Source organism: Pongo pygmaeus, chromosome 1, assembly GCF_028885625.2.
Source record: "Pongo pygmaeus isolate AG05252 chromosome 1, NHGRI_mPonPyg2-v2.0_pri, whole genome shotgun sequence".
Taxonomy (NCBI): domain Eukaryota; kingdom Metazoa; phylum Chordata; class Mammalia; order Primates; family Hominidae; genus Pongo; species Pongo pygmaeus.
The window spans coordinates 99,328,867-99,351,633 of NC_072373.2; the positions used below are offsets into that span (position 1 = coordinate 99,328,867).

The following is a 22,767-nucleotide window of genomic DNA, read 5'->3' on the forward strand; positions in this document are numbered from 1 at the left end:
TAATTCAGAGAACATTACTTCCATTTCAGTTAAGCTTGTCTGGCCAAATTTGGTTGTCCTCCAGAGTCTGACCTCTTTTTGCTTGGCGCTTGTTTCACCAGGTTGAAGTGGTCCTTTAGGTCTCAGTTTTTCCCGTATGGGGTGCCTTACTTAAACCAAGGTGCCTCGGGGCCAGTGCTAGCTTCCTACATACTGGAGGAAAGCAAGCAAGGAAGGAGTAGAGAATCCAGTCACTTGACTTCATTATCCTCTTCAAACCGAAATTTTAAAGGAAGGACAAGGAAAAATTTCAAGGCTGCAGCCTTTCACAGTCCTCTGAGGGACAAAACTCAAATACAGTTCTTGCCTTGAAGGTGGTCACAAACAAAAAGGGTAAATGATCCTAAGGTTTAAATATAGACCTAAAAGAGAGATACATACAATGGAAATTTAATCTTGTAATTCTTTGCAGGCAGCAGTAATTTATAGGTTAAAGTCCTGGTTGTAGTTTAATTATAAAATATGTTCTTTTATTAGTATTTATCACTATGGTGACTTCTTTAGCCAAAGAGTATCTAAACTGAACTCTCAGAGCTAACAGAAGTAACTATGTTGCAGTGAGAGCAACAGTCCTGGGTCTCTACCTCTTGTTTTCTATGTGACCTTGGCAATTCAACCAACATCTTTGAGGCTGTTTTTTTGGTAAGGAATGGAAAGAACATATGGCAACAGGGATTTGTAAACTAGCATATAAACATATATATTTAAATTAAGTGCTTTGTGGGAAAATTATTTGCCCAAAATAAAGCAGACTTCTACCAAGTATGCAGTTCATTAATACAGATGCCTCTCCCTGATAGACAGTAGTGAATAATAAATTAAGATGATAAATTCAAGTAAATTATCCCTGACAATAGAAGGATAAATATGACCTCAAGGAATCTGCTAATACTCTTTTTTAAAAAATCATACCATTAGCTCAGTTTTTGTCTTTAGGAAAACCAGAATGTGCCAACGGGAGGATAGCATCATCATTCTCAGGGATTTCTAAGCTGATTTCTCAGAGGCATCCTGGGAGGTTATGGAGAAACCAGGGCCCCAGCAGACAGAGTCCATCAGTTTGTGTAAGGCTTTGGGGACTTGAATCAGAGAAGGTTCCACAGTCACAGAGCTTGAAAAGCTGTTCGGCATCTTGGGTTCTTTGGGGGCTAAGTCACGGGCCTGAGCTATTATTGTCTCTCAGGTTTTTAACTCCTTGATGTCACTGTCCCATCCATGAGAACCACACAGGTATGCGTCACTCTCTGCTACTTATTCCAGCAGTTGACCCTTCAGAACTGTTGGCTCATAAGAATATAAGGTTATATGTATGAGAGTAAGGTTCAAGTACATGGATAAAATATGAAGCTTGTGAATCTAAAAGATCACCTACCTTTACCAGGTGTATCACACAGGGTCCCAACAGGAAATAACATTCTCAAAATAATGAAGGGCTATTTTGAAAGGTATGGGCAAAGGATAGGTCAGTAACTGGAGGCTAATAACTGTATTAGGCCTAAAAGAATAAAAGGAGTTATTGGTTTCTACGTCTTGGAGGGGGAGAGTGCCTTGAGAGAAGCAGTGACTTTTTTTTTTTTTTTTTTTTGAGATAGAGTTGCTGGAGTGCAGTGGTGTGATCTTAGCTCACCAAAACCTCTGCCTCCCAGGTTCAAGTGATTTTCGTGCCTCAGCTTCCCGAGTAGCTGAGATTACAGGAGTGAACCACTGCGCCTGGCAGATGTCAATACATTGACTTCAGTCTTTTCTCTTCCCCCAGTCTCCTGTCAGGGCTCCCTATTGGCTGAATCCAACTGGAGGCCAAAGCACAGGAAGCCCATTGATGTTCATATAGGTCAGTCTCCCAGGACAGAGAACAGGCTACAGAATAGAGGAGCGTAATCTGGAAGGAAAGAAAGAAAACATCCAGCATACCTAGAGATGAAGACCCTATTCATTCCCCACAAGAGAGATTATTTTTTACTCTTCTTGCTCAAGTATTGCTGACCAGAAACTCTATGCAGATACCCCCAAATTAGTTTTGGAGCAAAATTTACTTTGGGGAGCTTATAGGAAATGCTGCTTGGATCATATTTTTCTTCTCAGTTTCTTTCTTTTTTTTTTGAGACGGAGTCTTGCTCTGTTGCCCAGGCTGGAGTGCAGTGGCACAATCTCGGCTCTCTAGGCTCACTGCAGTCTCCGCCTCCTGGGTTCAAGCCTCCTGCCTCAGTCTCCCAAGTAGCTGGGATTACAGGGATGTGCCACCATGCCCGGCTAATTTTTGTATTGTTAGTAGAGATGGGGTTTCACCATTTTGGCCAGGCTGGTCTCGAACTCCCAACCTCAGGTGATCTGCCCGAGTTTGGCTTTTTTTTTTCCCCCGAGACGGTATCTCACTCTGTCACCCAGGCTGGAGTGCAGTGGTGCAATTGCGGCCCACTACAAGCTCCGCCTCCTGCCTCAGCCTTCTGAGTAGCTGGGACTACAGGCGCCTGCCACCACACCCAGTTAATTTTTGTGTTTTTAGTAGAGACAGGTTTTCACCATGTTAGCCAGGATGGTCTCAATCTCCTGACCTCGTGATCCGCCCGCCTCGGCCTCCCAAAGTGCTAGGATTACAGGTGTGAGCCACCGCGCCCGGCCCTCAGTTTCTTAAATGCAAATCTGAGATGAATTAAGCTGCCCAAGGCTAGTGAATAAAATAGCATTCTGACAAAAGGGAAATCACAGAGGAAAGTACACTAATTAACTCAATGTAGAAACTGTAGTTTTAGAAAGAACAATTTTAGCCCGGGTGCCATGGCTCACGCCTGTAATTCCAACAGTTTGGGAAGGTAAGGCAGGTGGATCCCTTGAGCCCAGGAGTTCAAGACCAGCCTGGGCAACATGGTGAAACCCTGTCTCTACCAAAAATACAAAAATTAGCCAGGCATGGTGGTGTGCACCTGTAGTCCCAGCTTCTCAGGAGGCTGAGGTGGAGGATTGCTTGAGACCTGCAGGTCGAAGATCGAGGCTGCAGTGAGCCAAGATCATGCCACTGCACTCCAGCCTGGGCAAGAGTGAGACCCTGTCTTTAAAAAGAAAGAAAAAAAGGACAATTTTTACAAGTGTGTGACTCTGCAAAGTCAACCTATTTTTATAACTATATGATGAGGATAATACTCACCTTGCAAGATGGGTATTTATATGTATATGCAGAGTACCTAGCACATTGCCAGACATGTAGCAAAAGCTTAAAACATGGTGGCTATTGTTATTATTTATAATATTGGGCCCTTTTCCAAACTTTCCTTTCCTTTACAGCACTACCCTTAAACTTTAGGACTGGTTATAGGAGCAGACTGCAATCCCACACTTTTGTTCAGAAGTCTCCCATAGTCTTAACTTACTCTATTACCTATCAGATGTCTTGCACAAGCCTTACACAGGTGTAGTTATCACTGGGTTGCTCCCACTTCAGCCTTCACCTGTATTTTTTACCTATTGATCTCCTTGGAGTAGAGGGTTCTTTTTCACACAGGAAGGAAGTCTTAGGAAAGTTGCCCTAGTTCATAATTTTTCCCATTACTTAAGACTATCACCCAGCCGGGCACGGTGGCTCACGCCTGTAATCCCAGCACTTTGGGAGGCCAATGCAGGTGGATCACCTGAGGTCAGGAGTTCAAGACCAGCCTGGCCAACATGGTGAAACCCCGTCTCTACTAAAAATACAAAAATTAGCTGAGTGTAGTGGTGCACGCTCTAATCCCAGCTAATAGGGAAGCTGAGGCAGGAGAATCACTTGAACCTGGGAGGCAGAGGCTGCAGTGAGCCAAGATCGTGCCACTGCACTCCAGCCTGGGCAACAGTGTGAGACTCTTGTCTCAAAAAAAAAAGAGTATCACCCATCAGAGAACTCTAGGTTCCTATCTCTCTAGTTCCCTCCAACTTTCCCATCTTGATGATTTCTCTCACCAGGATTTAATTCAACAAGATTTTTAGTTCTTTGGTTCTTAAGGCTCCACAAGTTCCTGCTTTTTTTTTTTCCTTCAGCACAGCCAAGACTATATATATTGCTGAAGTACCTGCCAGAATCACTTTCTATTAGTTGAATATGTGCACAGCATTTGCTGACTATATGTATTTACCAAAAAGAAATTATCTACATGTACCCTAGTACATGGTAGGTGTCCAATTTCTTCAATATTGACTTTGAGAACTTGCTGGAGATTCCAGTCACTGAACACAGATGCTTATATGTCCTTAGCTTTGGACAGGCTTAAGCTAATTTTGTAAAGAAAGGTATCCTTCTTGCCAACAAAACAGCTTTTCAGAACTGTATACACTAGATAGGACACCCATCTTGCTAGTCAAATTGGTCTGTTCACCCCTGGCTATCAGTGGGGATTGTGCTACTATCAGACTGATCCTCCTATTTTTAAACATAAATGTGTGCTGATTTTGGACTAAGCAGCAAGAACCCTATTAACCAAGAATAGCTGAGAAGCTGGCAAAGTAAATCTACTCTTTCCAAGCACTCCTGAGTCTGATGTTTTTCCCAATACATCTCAGCATTGACTTTACTCCCACACAAGGCACATAATCATTTTCTTCAGCTACTTTTCTCCTCCCTTGGTTGTTTGCTTTTAGGGAGGGGAGTGGGGAATGAGAGAAAGAAGGAAAATGTGCATTTAACAAGCTGGTCAAAAGCTCTCCTCATTCTCATTTCATTTCTTACCTCAACTTGCTCTGCCTGTCAAGAATACCAGGCTGAGAGAGGTGGATAAGGAAAAGGCAGTGGGCATGCATGGGTTAGTAGATCTATACCCCTCTCCCTTCAGTTAGCTCAGTTGGACAGGGAAAATGAGCTCTGTGGTTCACCTGTGACTAGAGAATAGATACAAATTTTGCCCAGGAGATGAAAACAAATTCAATGACACCCTGAAATAGTCGGCTTTGACATTTTATTGAGAAACATTTTTTATTTTAAATGATAGTACAAAAACTGTATACATAATATAGATCTGTATAAGTATATATACATACAAATGCTCATACACACATATACACACAAACTTGCTCATCAGAATAAAACCGTATTCTAAATAAAGAAGTATATTTAAGTTTTTCTAAAAATATGCTGTACATAAAGCTGTCAGACAACCTGAAAAACTGAGGACATTGTGAGAATAGTCTGGGCGCATCCCCCCACACACACACTTGTCGCAGTACACACACAAATGGCCTTGACAGAAGGAGAGCACATGGGGCAAGGCCAGGGAGAGAGCTGCTACCATCATTGTTGCTAGAACAAGATGTCTAAAGCCAACTAGAAAGCACAGGATACAGAAGGTGACCTAGATTAACTTTCAGAAACAAACCACCTCAGAATAAACAAAAAATATGTGGCAGGGAAGGAGGGGAATGGAGAGAGAAAAGACAAGGCCCAGAGATTAGAAATGACCTACTAACTAAATTCGAATGCCTGGGAAAGCCTCGAGATAGGAACAATGGAATCACAAAAGCAGAAAAGGTAGGAGGAGGGGGAGATAGGGAATCACAGTTTCCTGTCACTAACATGCCAAACTGCTACTGTAGAGTCTAGGAATGTCACCTCACCCCCTAATACTAAAGAGGCTAAAAAATAAAATAAAAATTTAAAAAGGGCAGCATCAGAGACTTAAAAAAAATTGGCATAGGAAATAATAGTACTACTCAGAAGGGGGAAATAGTCACCACATAAAATAGAGACAGATAAGAGCCTAGAGTGCATACAGGTGGTCATGACATATAGTCCATTCTGAAGCTCCTTTTCTAGCTATCCAGAGATGGGTTTGCACAAGTAGAGAAGAGGAAGCCTTCTCTAATAAATTAGGACAAAAACTGATTCCCACTCCGTATTAAACTTTCAGGAAGAGTTCAGTAAATGCCTCAAATTTTCCAGCTCTGAAGGTCTGTAATGATAGGAGAGAGCCACACAAGCTTTCTTAAAATGGTCATCATACTGGTGAGAAAAAAACAAAACAAAACAAAAGAGGCTGCGCACGGTGGCTCACACCTGTAATCCCAGCACTTTGGGAGGCCAAGGAGGGTGGATCACGAGGTCAGGAGTTCGAGACCAGCCTGGCCAATATGGTGAAATCCTGTCTCTACTAAAAATACAAAAATTAGCGCGTGCCTGTAATCCCAGCTACTTGGGAGGCTGAGGCAGAAGAATCGCTTGAACCCAGGAGACGGAGGTTGCAATGAGCCAAGATCATGCCACTGCGCTCCAGCCTGGGCGACAGAGACTCTGTCTCAAAAAAAAAGAAAAAAAAGAAAAAAGAAAAAAATAATCATTTCTCAAACTGATATTTCTTTTTTTTCCTTTTTTTTTTTTTTTTTTTTTTTTGTGAGCCACCGCGCCCGGCCTCTTTTGTTTTTTTGTTTCTCACCAGTATGATGATGCGCCACCACCCCCGGCTAATTTTTGTATTTTTAGTAGAGACTGAGTTTCGCCATGTTGGCCTGGCCTCAAGTGATCCTCCAGCCTCGGCCTCCGAAAGTGCTGGGATTACAGGTGTGAGCCACTGTGCCTGGCCTGCAGCTTTATTTTATTTATTTTATTTTATTTTTTTGAGACCGAGTCTCGCTCTGTTGCCCAGGTGATCTGTTGCAGTGGGGCGATCTCAGCTCACTGCAAGCTCTGCCTCCTGGGTTCACATCATTCTCCTGCCTCAGCCTCCCGAGTAGCTGGGCCTACAGGCACCCACCACCACGCCTGGCTAATTTTTTGTATTTTTAGTAGGGCCAGGGTTTCACCGTGTTAGCCAGGATGATCTCGATCTCCTGACCTCATGATCCACCTGCCTTGGCCTCCCAAAGTGCTGAGATCACAGGTGTGAGCCACTGTGCCCAGCCAGCAGCTTTATTTTAAAGTAGACAACCATCCTAAGCTCGAAGTTTCTCTTGCTCAAGCACCAATTCTGATCCATTTGTCTGTTTTTTCTTTTTCTTTTTCTTTTTTTTTTTTTAAGACAGAGTCTCGCTCTATTGCCCAGGCTGGAGTGCAGTGGCACAATCTCAGCTCACTGTAAACTCCACCTTTTGGGTTCAAGCAATTCTGCTGTTTCAGCCTCCAGAGTAGCTGGGACTACAGGCGTGTGCCATCATGCCCAACTAATTTTTGTATTTTGATAGAGACAGGGTTTTGCCATGTCGGCCAGGCTGGTCTTGAACTCCTGACCTCAAGTGATCTACCCACCTCAGCCTCCCAAAGTGCTGGGATTACAGGCGTGAGCCACCGTGCCCAGCCATTTTTTGTCTGCTATTTGATTCTTAATAATCTAACCTTGCCAATAAGCCAGTTGGAATCCTCTAACCCAGAAGATCTAAGCAATATTTCCCCAACTTCCATGACTAATCCAGAAAGATATACAAAGTCATGAAATGGTATTGCCATTAATGTATTCAATATTTAATTTCTAACTACTTCAAAGCATCCTCACCTGCCATTCTCTCCATGGCAATACAATTGGAGATCAAATCCTATTTCCCTTATCTGGGATGCCAAGAGGACTGTTCCGAGTAAATAAAAATGAATGCCTTTTTCTTACTTATTTTCAGATACCTCCATTCTCTCCCTCTCTACCCTAGCCTCTCCTCTAACAAACTGCCCTATCTCAGAGACCCATCATAAAAAATGACTTGACCTGTATTAGAGATTTTGGGGGTTGGGGAGGTAGGAATGACAGCTTCTGCAGAAAGAACAATAAGATCTGCTAAAGAATTCCCCCAAAAAGGTGGTGACTGTATAGTCAGAAGGGCATGTTAGATGGACATTCTCTGCCTTTAGTCAGTAGCTACCCCAGAGAGTGAGCTGGTTGGGCCTGAATATCATCTGCAGAGTTAACCTCCTCCCCCTTAATGGGCGAGGTGTGGGGGAAGAGGGATTAAAGTCAACGTATGCACCGAGAACATAAATAAAAGACATCTAAAATGATACTTGGTTCCTCTATCGTTAAAGTAAGGCTCCGAAATCCCACACATAACAGCTTCTTGTTAGCACCTGGTTCCCAAAGGGACTCAGAAAAAATAAAAACATTGTAAACAGGAAAAGATTATTTGACAGCAGATAGAACAATTTCATCATCACCCTTACCTAGGCTACTCCCCCTCACATTTCCCTGTCATCCCCAACAGCCCAGAATATTCTCCAATCATCTGGGAAGTGTTAAGGACTCAGATCTGTGGAGAAAACAGATCCGTGGAGAAAACCTAGCTAAGGTGGCCAGTAGGCAAGGTTAATTTCCAAACTGATATTTTTGCCTATAAATCTCTAATAACCAATTCTGTTTGTTAAATTTGGTTTGGGGAGTTAAGTTTTCAGTCTATTTTGAGACCCAAATGATTCTGCTCCTCTGTAACACTGCAGCAAATTACTTCACTAATCAAGGTAAACAGAACCATGTTAACTGTCAGGTTTTTTTCCAAATTAAAAATGCATGTTTTCCCCATGACTGCTAATTAAGAAAACCATATTCTAAACAGTCATTCGAATGTTTACTTGGCACATCTCCCTCTGGTTTCTTCTAATTTATAACAAAGCAAGCAAGTCTAGAATGATGAGGGCCCAGTTTCAAAGGCAATATAACCTCTGTAACATAACCTGTTCATAACCTCTCTCTCTCCATCCATATTCCCTTTCTTTGGGAAAAACTCCATGCTGACATACAAAGAAAACCCAGCAGGTGGCCAGGCGCAGTGGCTCACGCCTATAATCCCAGCACTTTGGGAGGTCAAGACAGGCTGATCACCTGAGGTCAGGAGTTCAAGACCAGCCCGACCAACATGGAGAAACCCATCTCTACTAAAAATACAAAATTAGCTGGGCATTGTGGTGCATGCCTGTAGTCCCAGCTACTCGGGAGGCTGAGGCAGGAGAATTGCTTGAGCCCAGGAGGTAGAGGTTGCGGTGAGCCGAGATCACGCCATTGCACTCCAGCCTGGGCAACAAGAGCGAAACTCCGTCTCAAAAAAAAAAAAAAAAAAAGAAAACCCAGCAGTTAAACACTTTCCAAAAGTGTCTGGGCAGAGGAAGTGTAGGCATAGTGGGAGAAAAAGGAAGAAGACAAAGTAGCCAGAATCTTTGGTTCTTTATGGAACGGATAGTTCTTATTCCCTTTGTCAACACACACTGAGCACCCTATAAGGCACAAAGCTCTGTAACAGACCCAAGCTTAAGGAAACAGAGCAATTTACTCATGCCAGATCAAAAGGAAATAAAACTAAACAACATCATCAGCATTTACCTCCGACCCCCTTTTTGTCGCACATAAGAGAATAAGATACAAGCTCCACAGAAAAGCATAATATGTCCTAAATGACACTTAGAAAATTCAACAAAGTTTTATAAAATTAGAGTCTAGGCTGTGTGCAGGGTGGCTCACGCCTGTAATCTCAGCATTTTGGGAGGCCGAGGTGGGCGGATCACCTGAGGCCGGGAGTTCCAGACCAGCCTGACCAACATAGAGAAACCCTGTCTCTACTGAAAATACAAAATTAGCCGGGCGTGGTGGCGCATGCCTGTAATCCTAGCTACTCAGGAGGCTGAGGCAGGAGAATAGCTTGAAACCGGGAGGTGGAGGTTGCGGTGAGTTGAGATCACGCCATTGCACTCCAGCCTGGGCAACAAGAGTGAAACTCGTCTCAAAAAAAAAAAGAGACTGAGCTTGACATTACATAAATGTTTGGAAACAAGTTGTTCTGACAAGAAACTACCCTCCTCACTGTAATTTTATAAAATCCAGTCAGAGCAAAGTTGATATCTCAAGACCAGAGTTTCATAGCCCCCATAAGCCTTTTTCTGGCCACTTCCCAGCACTGTGGAAACACAGCCTGGATTTTGGTTTTATATATACTCCTCCCACATAAACAAGTTTTCTTTCCTTTCTAGTTTTTTTTTTTTTTAATTGAGTTTCACTCTTGTTGCCCAGGTTGGAGTGCAGTGGCGCCATCTCGGCTCACTGCAACTGCTGCCTCCCGGGTTCAAGTGATTCTCCTGCCTCAGCCTCCCGAGTAGCTGGGATTACAGGCATGTGCCACCACACCCAGCTAATTTTGTTTTGTTTTGTTTTGTTTGTTTGAGACAGAGTCTCACTCTACCGCCCAGGCTGGAGTGCAGTTGCATGATCTTGGATCACTGCAACCTCTGTCACCCGGGTTCAAGCGATTCTACTGCCTCAGCCTCCCGAGTAGCTGGAATTACAGGTGCCTGCCACCTCGCCAGGTGAATTTTTGTATTTTTAGTAGGGTTTCACCATCTCGGCCAGGCTGGTCTTGAACTCCTGACCTCGTGATCCACCCGCCTCGGCCTCCCAAAGTGCTGGGATTACAGGCGTGAGCCGCCGGGCCTGGCCCTAATTTTGTATTTTTAGTAGAGACAGGGTTTCTCCATGTTGGTCAGGCTGGTCTGGAACTCCCAACCTCAGGTGATCCGCTCGCCTCGGCTTTCCAGTTCAGTTTTTAAAAACTCTATTTCAGTTTCCTTTTTTTTTTTGAGACAGAGTCTGGCTCTGTTGCCCAGGCTGGAGTGTAATGGTGTGATCTCAGCTCACTGAAACCTCCGCCTCCCGGGTTCAAGCAATTCTCCTGCCTCAGCCTCCCAAGTAGCTGGGATTACAGGCAGGTGCCACCACGCCCGGCTAATTTTTTGTATTTTTGTTTGTTTGTTTGTTTTGTTTTTTTGAGATGGAGTCTCGCTGTGTCGCCAGGCTGCAGTGCAGTGGCGCGATCTTGGCTCACTGCAACCTCCGCCTCCCAGGTTCAAGCAATTCTCCTGCCTCAGCCTCCCAAGTAGCTGGGACTACAGGCATGTGCCACTACGCCTGGGTAATTTTTGTATTTTTAGTAGAGATGGGGTGTCACCATGTTGGCCAGGATGATCTCAATCTCTTAACCTTGTGATCCGCCCACCTCTGCCTCCCAAAATGCTGGGATTACAGGCGTGAGCCACTGCGCCTGGCCAATTTTTTGTATTTTTAGTAGAGATGGAGTTTCACCGTGTTAGCCAGGATGTTTTTGATCTCCTGACCTCGTGATCCACCCGCCTCGGCCTTCCAAAGTGTTGGGATTACAGGCGTGAGCCACCGCGCCTGGCCTAGTTTCCTTTTTCCTTTGAGATACAGTCTTGCTCTGTCACTCAAGCCTGGAGAGCAGTGGTGCAACCACGGCTCACTGCAGTTTTGACCTCCAAGGTGCAAGCAATCCTCCTACCTCAGCCTCCTGAGTAGCTGGGACCATAGGTGCCTGTCACCATACTTGGCTAATTTTTAAATTTTTTGTAGACACAGGTTTCTATGTTGCCCAGGCTCATCTCAAACTCCTGGACTCAAGCAATTCTCCCATTTCAAAGTCCCAAAGTGTTGGGATTACAGGTGTGAGCCACCACACCCAGCTTATTTCAGTTTCTTACACAAGCATCTGAGCTATAGACACATAATGGATAAGTATCTGTCAGACAATCAAAAATTTCTTTTCAGTGATGTGGTGGCATATGCCTGTCCTCCCAGCTACTCAGGAGGCTGCGCCCTGGAGGTGGAGGTTGCAGTGAGCCAAGATTGCACCACTGTACTCTAGCCTGGGTGACAGAGTCAGACCGTGTCTCAAAAAAAAAAAAAAAAAAAAAAAAAGGAAAATTCTCTTCAGTGAAATTAACTTAAGGTTGGGAGTTCCTGCTCCTTTGGAAATGGACTATATTCCTTTTCTCTTCCCCAAAGCTTGTCTAACCTCCCTCCCAATTAGTTTTTCCAACAGATACGCATCATAAATCTAAGGGGCATTTTCAGGTCACTTGATGGTATAATTATTAAAGGCATATATATTGGTGCATATATGTTAGAAATGTTATCTTAAAATCTTTTGTGAGAAAGTTATTTAAAAAAAAAATCAACCCACAACATGCAGTATTCTTTTACTTCTATGTTTAAAGCAATGATATGAGCTAAGAAATTTGGTCCTTATTCTTTTGGCCCCTCAGAAAAAATGTTCCCTAAATATGGCTTTGAATTTTCCAGTTGCACAGAGAAACTTCCTGAGCCCAAGCATTGTACCCTGCTTATAGTTTTCTTCTTAAAGACACTCTTAGTTTTTATACAATGTTTGTCTTCTGTATATTTTCTTTTTTAAAAGAGGATTAATATGAACACAGTGCAAATTGTGGCCCTTGCATATTAAGATGAAACAGTTTCCAAGGAAACTCTAGTGTGAGGCTCTGTGGTCCCTGCTGACCCAGTCACTTTTGTCTCTCTCTCTTCCAACTCCCCCTCTGTGACTACTACAGCATCTACCTCAGCCACCTCTTCAACCATGGTGAAATGAACTCCATTGGGCTGCTGTCGGGCTATGGCCTCCAGCTTAAGACGGTACTGTTCTGCTTCCTGCTCTTTCTTTAGGAGCTGGTGTCGGTATTCCTGGGCTCTTCGATTGGCCTCCTGGAGTTGTTGCTGTAGTAGCTCTCTTTCATTGCCTTCCTGTAAAAGTAAGCCATGTAACCACCAGGTAAATTCCTGATCATAAATTATCCAGACAGTAGACAAAAAGACAGGTGCCTCACACCTATAATCCAAGCACTTTGGGAGGCAGAGGCGGGCAGATTATCTGAGGTCAGGAGTTCGAGACCAACTTGGCCAACATGGTGAAACCCCGTCTCTACTAAAAATACAAAAATTAGCCAGGCATGGTGGCAGGTGCCTGTAATCCCAGCTACTCAGGAGGCTGAGGCATGAGAATCACTTGAGCCCGGGAGGCGGAGGTTGCAGTGAGCTGAGATCATGCCACTGTACTCCAGCCTGGGCAACAGACCAAGACTCTGTCTCAAAAAGAAAAAAGAAAAGATGAAGAAGGGTTCAGGCCTTAATAATTATGGCTTTAAATTCTTTTCATCGCTCCTAAAAACATTACCTTGCTTTCCTCCACACTGTTTGTCTTCTCTCTTATCCTTGGTTTCTTTGTTAGTGGCAACTTCTCTTCTTCCTCTTTAATTACAGTCTCCTCTGCAACTTGACCAGCAGATACAGTTAGAACTACAAGTCAAAGGACACCAATTGGAGGTGATGAATGCATAATAAAACAAAGAGGTTTTGCTTGCTTTTAATTTGAAAATAAACCAAAATATATTCTAGGTTGGGTACAGTGGTGTGTGCTTGTGGTCCTAGCTACTCAGGCAGCTGACTGGAGGACTTCTTGAGTCCAGGAGTTCAAGACTAGCCTAGACAACACAGCAAGACCCCATCTCAACAAAAAAGCAAAGAAAGAGAAAGTATATTATTTGATATATTATTTTTAATATCTCTTGGAATTTTAGAATCAACAGGTAAGGCATGGCCCCCTTCAGGGAGAAACAAAAAGGATTCATAGAGCACTAAGAATGGCTCAAAAAGGAAGGGTATAGATTTGCAGGCTTGGAAGCCATGCAAGTAAGTCCCAAGTCTGAGGCTCTTATATGAAGGTGTCTGACTCTAGGTCACCTATGGCCAATTAGCTTATCAATTCACCCAGAAATGGCAGGGCAAGGTGGCTCACACCTATAATTCTAGCATGTGGGAGGCTAAGGTGGGAGGATCACTTGAGCCCAGGAGTTCAAGACCAGCTTGGGCAACATGGCAAACACCGTCTCCGCAAAAAAATACAAAAAATTAGCCAGGCATGGTGGAGCATGCCTGTAATTCCAGCTACTTGGGAGGCTGAAGTGGGAGGATCACCTGAGCCTGGGAAGTTGAGGCTGTAGTGAGCCAAGAACTCGCGACTGCACTCCAGCCTGGGTGACAGAGTAAGACCCGGTCTTAAAACAAACAAACAAACAAACAGACAAACAAACAAAAAACTGCAGAAATAATCTGTTAAAAGAAGGCCTGAAGTCTTTATATATTTTTGAGACCTCTAATAAAAGCCAATAGCCATTATCTGTACCTAAATTAATTCTCTTCTCATAGGTAAGTGAGAGAAGAGTCAACACACTACACATCTGTCAGAATGGCTAAAAGTTGTTTTTTTTTTTTTTTTTGAGACGGAGTTTTGCTCTCGTTGCCCAGGCTGGAGTGCAATGGTGTGATCTCGGCTAACTGCAACCTCCACTTCCCGGGTTCAAGTGATCTCCTGCCTCAGCCTCCCAAATAGCTGGGATTACAGGCATGCCCCACCACACCCAGCTAATTTTGTATTTTTAGTAGAGACGGGGTTTCTCCATGTTGGTCAGTCTGGTCTCAAACTCCCGAACTCATGTGATCCATCTGCCTTGGCCTCCCAAAGTGCTGGGATTACAGGCATGAGCTACCACGCCCAGCCTTTTTTTTTTTTTTTTTTTTTTTTTTTCCGAGAAGTCTCACTCTGTAACCCAGGCTGGAGTGCAGTGGCACAATCTCAGCTCACTGCAACCCCCACCTCCTGGGTTCAAGCAATTCTCCTGCCTCAGCCTCCTGAGTAGCTGGGACTACAGGCGCATGCCATCACACACAGTTAATTTTTGTATTTTTAATAGAGACGGGGTTTCTCCATGTTAACCAGACTGGTCTCAAACTCCTGACCTCAGATATTCCACCTGCCTCGGCCTCCCAAAGTACTGGGATTACAGGTGTGAGCCACAGGGCCAGGCTAAAAGTTTTTTAAAAAGTGATGATACCAAATGCTGGAGAGGATGTAGACATACTGAATTATTCATAAATTGCTGGTGGGAATGTAAAAAGGTACAGCCACTCTAGAAAATAGTTTGGCAGGCTGGGTGCAGTGGCTCATGCCCTGTAATTCCAGCACTTTTGGGGGGCCGAGGCAGGCGGATTGCCTGAGCTCAGGAGTTTGAGACCAGCCTGGCCAACATGGTGAAACCCCATCTCTACAAAAAATACAAAAATCAGCCAGGTGTGGTGGCACCTGCCTGTAATCCCAGCTACTCGGGAGGCTGAGGCAGGAGAATCGCTTGAACCTGGTATGCGGAGGTTGCAGTTAGCTAAGATAGTGCCACTGCACTCCAGCTTGCGTAGCAGAGTGAGACTCCATTTGAAAAAAAAAAAAGAAAATAGTTTGCCAGTTTCTTCCTTTCTTTCCTTCCTTCCTTCCTTTCTTTTTTTTTGAGACGGAGTTTCATTCTTATTATTCAGGCTGGAGTGCAATGGCACGATCTCGGCTCACCGCAACCTCTGCCCCCAGTTCAAGTGATTCTCCTGCCTCAGCCTCCCGAGTAGCTGGGATTACAGGCATGTGCCACCACACCTGGCTAATTTTGTATTTTTAGTAGAGATGGGGTTTCTCCGTGTTGGTCATGCTGGTCTCAAACTCCCGACCTCAGGTGATCCGCCCAAGTTTGGCAGTTTCTTAAAAAACAAAACACACACTTACTTTATGACCCAGCAATTGTATACTCTCGGGCGTTTATCCCAGAGAATACAAAATTTATTTCCTACTTCTTTTTTTCTTGAGACGGAGTCTGGCTCCGCCCAGGCCGGATTGGAGCGCGGTGGCATGATGTTGGCTCACTGCAACCTCCACCTCCCAGGTACAAGGGATTCTCCTACCTCAGCCTCCCAAGTAGCTGGGATTACAGGTGCCTGCCACCACACCTGACTAATTTTTGTACTTTTAGTAGAGAAGGGGTTTTGCCATGTTGGGCAGGCTGGTCTCAAACTCCTGATCTCAGGTGATTCACCCACCTTTGCCTCCCAAAGTGCTGGGATTACAGGCTTGAGCCACCATGCCTGGCCTATTTCCCATTTGTTTTCTTTTCTTTTTATTTTGAGACAGAGTCTCGCTCTGTCTCCAGGTGGAGTACAGTGGCACAATCTCGGCTCACTGCAACCTCCGCCTCCCGGGTTCAAGAGATTCTCCTGCCTCAGCCTCCCGAGTATCTGGGACTATAGGCACGTGCCACCACACCCAGATAATTTTTGTATTTTTAGTAGAGATGTGGTTTCACCATATTGGCCAGGATGGTCTCGATCTCTTGACCTCGTGATCCATCCACCTTGGCCTCCCAAAGTGCGTGAGCCCTATTTCCCATTTTTTTATTTCCCATAAGAACCTGTAAACAATTATGGTGTTCATAATGCTTTATTTATTTATTTATTTTTTATGAGACAGAGTCTCACTCTGTTACCCAGGTTGGTGTGCAGTGGCAGAATTATGTCTCACTGCAGCCTCAACCTCCTGGCCTCCAGTGACCCTCCCAAGTAGCTGGGACTACAGGCACACACCAGCACACCTGGCTAATTTTTATTTTTTTTTTGTATTTTTTTTTAGAGATGGGTTTCGTCATGTTGTCCAGGCTGATTTCAAACTCCTGGGCTTAAGCTATCTGCCGGCATAGTCCTCCCAAAGTTCTGGGGTTATAGGCATGAGCCACTGAGCCCAGCCAGTTTTATTTTTAGATAGCTGAAACTGGAAGCAATTTAAATGTCCTTCATTGGGTAAATGGTTAAACAAACTGTGGTACATCCATATCATGGAATAATACTCAGCAATAAGAAGGAATGAAATATTGATTCAAACAACAACTTGGATGGGCATCAAGGGAATTATGCTGAAAGGAAAAAAGCCAATCTCAAAATCATGTATACTGTATGATTCCACTTATATAACATTCTTGAAATGACAAAGTAGAGGATGGGCACGGTGGCTCATGCCTGTAATCCCAGCACTTTGGGAGGCCAAGGTGGGTGGATCACCTGAGGTCAGGAGTTCGAGACCAGCTTGGCCAACATGGCAAAACCCCGTCTCTACCAAAAATGCAAAAAATTAGGCGGGCATGGTGGCATGTGCCTGTAATCCCAGCAATAGATTTCTCTGTATTATTTCTTAGAACTGTACTGAATCTTTAATAATCTAAAAATAAAAAGTTAAAAACCGTATTTAGGTTTTAGGATATATTATGATTATTTTAAAACAGAAGATTTGGCCAGACACAGTAGCTCATGCCTGTAATCACAGCATTTTTTTTTTTGGAGTTGGAGTTGGAGTCTTGCTCTGTCACCCAGGTTGGAGTGCAGTGGTGTGATCTCTGCTCACTGCAAGCTCTGCCTCCCGGGTTCACCCCATTCTCCTGACTCAGCCTCCGGAGTAGCAGGGACTACAGACGCACGCCACCAGGTCTGGCTAATTTTTTTGTATTTTTAGTAGAGACGGGGTTTCACCGTGTTAGCCAGGATGGTCTCGATCTCCTGACCTCGTAATCTGCCCACCTCGGCCTCCCAAAGTGCTGGGATTACAGGCGTGAGCCACCGTGCCCGGCCAATCACAGCATTTTGGGAGCCCAAAGTAGGAGGAAGGTTTGAGTCTAGGAATCTGAGACCAGCCTGGGAAGCTTAGCAAGACCTCATTTCTATTAAAAAAAAAAGACTGGGGGGCTAGGCGCAGTAGCTCACGCCTATAATCCCAACACTTTGGGAGGCTGAGGTGGGCAGATCACAAGGTCAAGAGATCGAGACCATCCTGGCCAACATGGTGAAACCCTGTGTCTACTAAAATAAAAAAAATTAGCCGGGCGTGGTGGTGCACACCTGTAGTCCCAGCTACTCAGGAGGCTGAGGCAGGGGAATCGCTTGAACCTGGGAGGCAGAGATTGCAGTGAGCCAAGACCATGCCACTGCACTCTAGCCTGGCGATAGAGCGAGACTCTGTCTCAAAAAAAAAGAAAAAAAAAAAAATTCGGGAGCTCCTTCCTTTTACCTCGTTGCACTCTTGAGAGCAAGATGGGTTACCAGCAGCTCTACTGGAGTCACCCACAAAAATTTGGCCAGGGTTCTTGCTCTTGTCATGTCTGCTCAAACCAGCATAGTCAGCTGGGTGCGGTGGCTCACACCTATAATGCCAGTGCTTTGGGAGGCAGAGGCGGGCAGATCATGAGGTCAGGAGTTCAAGACCAGCCTGACCAACATGGTGAAACCCCGTCTCTACAAAAAATACAAAAAATTAGCCAGGCGTGGTGGGGAATGCCTGTAATTCTAGCTACTCAGTAGGCTGAGGCAGGAGAATCGCTTGAACCCGGGAGGCAGAGGTTGCAATGAGCTGAGAGCACACCATTGCACTCCAGCCTGGGTGACAGAGTGAGACTCCATCTCAAAAAACAAAAACAAAAACAACAACAACAACAACAACAAAACATCAGCACAGTCTGATCCGGAAATATGGCCTCAATATATACTGCCAGCCTTTCCATCAGTACACAAAGGATATAGGTTTCTTTTTTTTTTTTTTTTTTGAGACGGAGTCTCGCTCTGTCGCCCAGGCTGGAGTGCAGTGGCGTGATTTCGGCTCACTGCAACCTCTGCCTCCCAGGTTCATGCCATTCTCCTGCCTCAGCCTCCCGAGTAGCTGGGACTACAGGTGCCCGCCACCACACCCGGCTAATTTTTTGTATTTTTAGTAGAGACGGGGTTTCACCATGTTAGCCAGGATGGTCTCCATCTCCTGACCTCGTGATCTGCCCGCCTCGGCCTCCCAAAGTGCTGGGATTACAGGTGTGAGCCACCGCACCCGGCCACAGGATATAGGTTTCATTAAATTGGACTAAGTGATCTCTCTTGAATGGATTATCCAAGGCATGCACCCAATTAAAAACCATGTTAGTTCTTCATATATGAAAATTAAAGGCTGGGCACGGTGGCTTATGCCTGTAATCCCAGCACTTTGGGAGGCTGAGGTGGGTGGGTACCAAGGTCAGGAGTTCAAGACCACGGTGAAATCCTGTCTCTACTAAAAATACAAAAATTAGGCCGGGTGCGGTGGCTCACACCTGTAATCCCAGCACTTTGGGAGACCGAGGTGGGCGGATCACGCGGTCAGGAGATCAAGACCACAGTGAAACCCCGTCTCTATTAAAAATACAAAAAAAATTAGCCGAGCGCGGTGGCAGGCGCCTGTAGTCCCAGCTACTTGGGAGGCTGAGGCAGGAGAATGGCGTGAACCCAGGAGGTGGAGCTTGCAGTGAGCCGAAATCACGCCACTGCACTCCAACCTGGGTGACAGAGCGAGACTCTGTCTCAAAAAAAAGAAAAAAAGAAATTAGCGGGGGGTGGTGGCGGGCGCCTGTAATCCCAGCTACTCACTCAGGAGGCTGAGGCAGGAGAATTGCTTGAACCCAGGAGGTGGAGGTTGCAGTGAGCCGAGATTGCGCCACTGCACTCTAGCCTGGGTGACAGAGCAAGACTCCGTCTCAAAAAAAAAAAAAAGAAAAAAAAAAATTTCAGGAGCTGTAGCAGGAGGATCACTTGGGCCTTGAATATCAAGACTGCGGTAAGTCATGATCGTACCACTGCACTCCAGGCTGGGGCCACCACATCCGGCTAATGTTTGTATTTTTTTAGTAGACATGGGGTTTCACCATGTTGGCAAGCTGGTCTTGAAATCCTGACCTCAAGCGCTCCTCCCGCCTCAGCCTCCCAAAATGCTGGGATTGCAGGTGTGAGCTACCATGTCCGGACAAAAATTTAAAAACAAAAACAAAAAAACAGAAGATTTACCTAATCATTGGGTTTGGCAGATTTAAAAATTGGTTTGTATTTCTTTATAAACTCATCAACTGATGTCAGTGGAAACCAGCTTAGATATATGTTGAGTAGAAATGGAAGTTTAGTCTGGGATTTAAATTTTTCTGCAGATAACTCACGAAATCTGTTTTCCTTCTTTGGGCCTTAAACATATTTGTAAAAAGTAGGGTAGGCTGAGCCCACTGGCTCATGCCTGTAATCCTAGAACTTTAGGAAGCCAAGGTAGAAGGATTGCTTGAGCCCAGGAGTTTGAGGCCAGGCTGGGTAACATAGGAAGACCTTGTCTCTACGAAAAGTAAAAAATTAGCTGGGTGTAGTGGCTCGCACCTGTGGTCCTAGCTACTTGGGACTTGAGGTGGGAGGACTGCTTGAGCCTAGGAGGTTGAGGTTGCAGGGAGCTGAGATTGCACCTCTAAATAAATAAATAAATAAATTTTAAAAATAAAAATAAAAAAGTAGTATAGTTTATTTAGGTAAAACCTCAATTCTATTCTTTTTCTCCAAAACAACTCAGTTTTCATTTATTTATTTCCATTATAAGCACAGTCTCTCACCTACCCAATGAGCCCTAAAAACTTAAAATGATAACTATGTTCACAAAAATATCAGCAATGCATAAATTAGAATTTATGATACCAAAATTTGGATTATAATAAGTTTAATTCTTATCTTCCCATACTTCCTGATCCATCAGTTGAAATAATTAAAAAATTATAAATCCCAACATGGGCAACATAGTAAGACCCAGTCTGTACAAAAAATAAAAAAAGGCCAGGGGTGGTGACTCACACCTGTAATCCCAGCACTTTGGGAGGCCAAGGCAGGCAGATCACTTGAGTTCAGCTTGTGACCAGCCTGGCCAACATGGCGAAACCCTGTCTCTACAAAAAAAAAAAAAAAAAAAAATTAGCTGGGCATGGTGGCACATGACTGTAATCCCAGCTACTCCGGTGGCTGAGGCAGGAGAATCACTTGAACCCGGAAGGCGGAGATTGCAGTGTGCCGAGATCATGCCACTGCACTCCAGCCTGGGTGACAGACTAAGCCCCTGTCTAAAAAAAAAAAAAAAAATTAGCCAGGTGTGGTGGTGCATGCCTGTAGTCCCAGCTACTTGGGAGGCTGAGGTGAGAGGGTTGCTTGGGAAGTCGAGGCTGCAGTGAGCCATAATCATGCCACTGCATTATAGCCTGGGCAACAAAGGGAGATCCTATCTCAAAAAAAAAAAAAAAGAAAAGAAAAGAAAACTATAGGCCAGGTGTGGTGGCTCACGCTTGTAATTCCAGCACTTTGGGAGGCTGAGGAGGGTGGATCACAAGGTCAGGAGTTCGAGACCAGGCTGACCAACATAGTGAAACCCCGTCTCTACTAAAAATACAAAAAAACTAGCCGGGCGTGGTGGCACACGCCCGTAATCCCAGCTACTCAGGAGGCTGAGGCAGGAGAATAGCTTGAACCCAGGAGGTGGAGGTTGCAGTGAGCCGAGACTGTGCCACTGCACTCCAGCCTGGAGTGACACAGCGAGATTCTGTCTCAAAAAAACATATATATATATGTATATTTTGTATATATATATATATTTTTGTGTATATATATATTGTATATATATATTTTTGTGTATATATATATATGTGTGTATATATATATATATATATATATAAATCCCTACAATCATTTAAGCCAAGTCAAAATTTTAGTGACATTAAGAAAGGAAATTATACCAGTACCCTTCGTTTCAACATCCAATATACATTTTTATTTTTTAGAGACAATGTTTTGCTCTGTTGCCCAGGCTGGAGTGCAGTGGCATGATTATGGTAGCATACTGCAACCTTGAGCTCCTGGGCTTAAGTGATCCTCCTGCCAAAACCTCCTGAGTAGTTGGGACTATAAGCACGTGCCATCAACCAGGCTATTTTTTAAAAAAATTGTGTAGAGATGAGGGGGTCTTGCTATGTTGCCCCAGCTGATTTGGAACTCTTGGCCTCAAGCAATCCTCCTGCCTTGGTCTCCCAAAGTGCTAGGATTACAGGATTACATATGTAAGCCATTGTGCCTGGCCAACCTCCAGTATTTTTAAGGCATGGAGTTGTAATGATGGGCTTCCTCTTTTCAAAAAATTTTAATTATGTCTTTTTTGAATAACTGATACATTAAATGATTAAAAACATCAAGACTATAAAAGCATATACATTGAAAAGCCTCCCACTCATCCTTAGTACCCAGTTGCCCTCCCTGGAAGCAACTAATGTTATGCCTCAGTATACTAATGTATAGCCTCAGTCTGAATATAGCTGGGCATGGTGGCATGGAACTGTAGCCCCAGCTACTCAGGTGGCTGAGGCTGGAGGATAGCTTGAGCCGAGGAGGTTGAGGCTGCAGTGACCCATGATTGCACCACCGCACACAAGCCTGGGTGACAGAACAAGACCCAGTTACACACAAAAAAAAGAAAAAAGAACTGTTTAACCAAAAGGTACACACCATCACTGGGTGTGATGGCTCATACCTATAATCCCAGCACTCTAGGCGGGAGGATCACTTGAGGTCTGGAGTTCAAGACCAGCCTGGCTAACATGGTAAAACCCTGTCTCTATTAAAAATACACAAAAATTAACTGGGCGTGTTGGTGTGCGCCTATAGTCCCAGCTACTCAGGAGGCTGAGGCACAAGAATTACTTGAACCAGGGAGGTGGAGGTTGCAGTGAGCCAAGATCCTGCCATTGCGCTCCAGCCTGGGCAACAAAGAGGAACTTCATCTCAAACAAAAAAGCAAACAAAAAAACCCAAAGGTACATCTTCATGTACGTCTTTAATATCTACAGATATTACCAATATCCTTTTTAGAGGATCCATTAATGTGCACTCTCACAAGTGATTTATAAGAGTGCTTGTTTCCCTATACCTTTAACAACATAGTGTTATAATGGTATGTCAGTACAGTATTTATTTGCACTTCTCTTGTTATGAATGAAGTAGGTCGAATATATTTTCTTTTTCTTTCTTTCCTTTTTTTTTAAGACAGAGTCTTACTGTGTCATCCAGGCTGGTGTGCAGTGGCACAATCACGGCTCACTACAGCCTCAACCTCCTGGGCTCAAGTGATCCTCCCACTTCAAGCCTCCTGAGTAACTGGGACTACAGGCGTGCGCCACCATGCCCGGCTAATTTTTGTATTTTTAGTAGAGACGGGGTTTTGCTATTTTGGCCAGGCTGGTCTTGAACTCCTGCTCTCAAGTGATCCTCCTGCCTCAGCCTCCCAAAG

The 22,767-nt window shown here is 44.4% G+C and overlaps 1 protein-coding gene across 1 annotated transcript in view; it reads right to left on the reverse strand.

Annotated features, from left to right (window-relative positions):
* Nucleotides 1-4,941: 4,941 nt before the first annotated feature.
* The window catches only part of GABPB2 (GA binding protein transcription factor subunit beta 2), a 56,783-nt gene continuing 38,957 nt past the window's right edge, over nucleotides 4,942-22,767 (reverse strand). Inside the window, 2 exon segments of the mRNA XM_054461192.2 lie at nucleotides 4,942-12,503; nucleotides 12,934-13,055. Coding sequence (XP_054317167.1) covers nucleotides 12,204-12,503; nucleotides 12,934-13,055 — 422 coding nt within the window. The 3' untranslated portion in view covers nucleotides 4,942-12,203.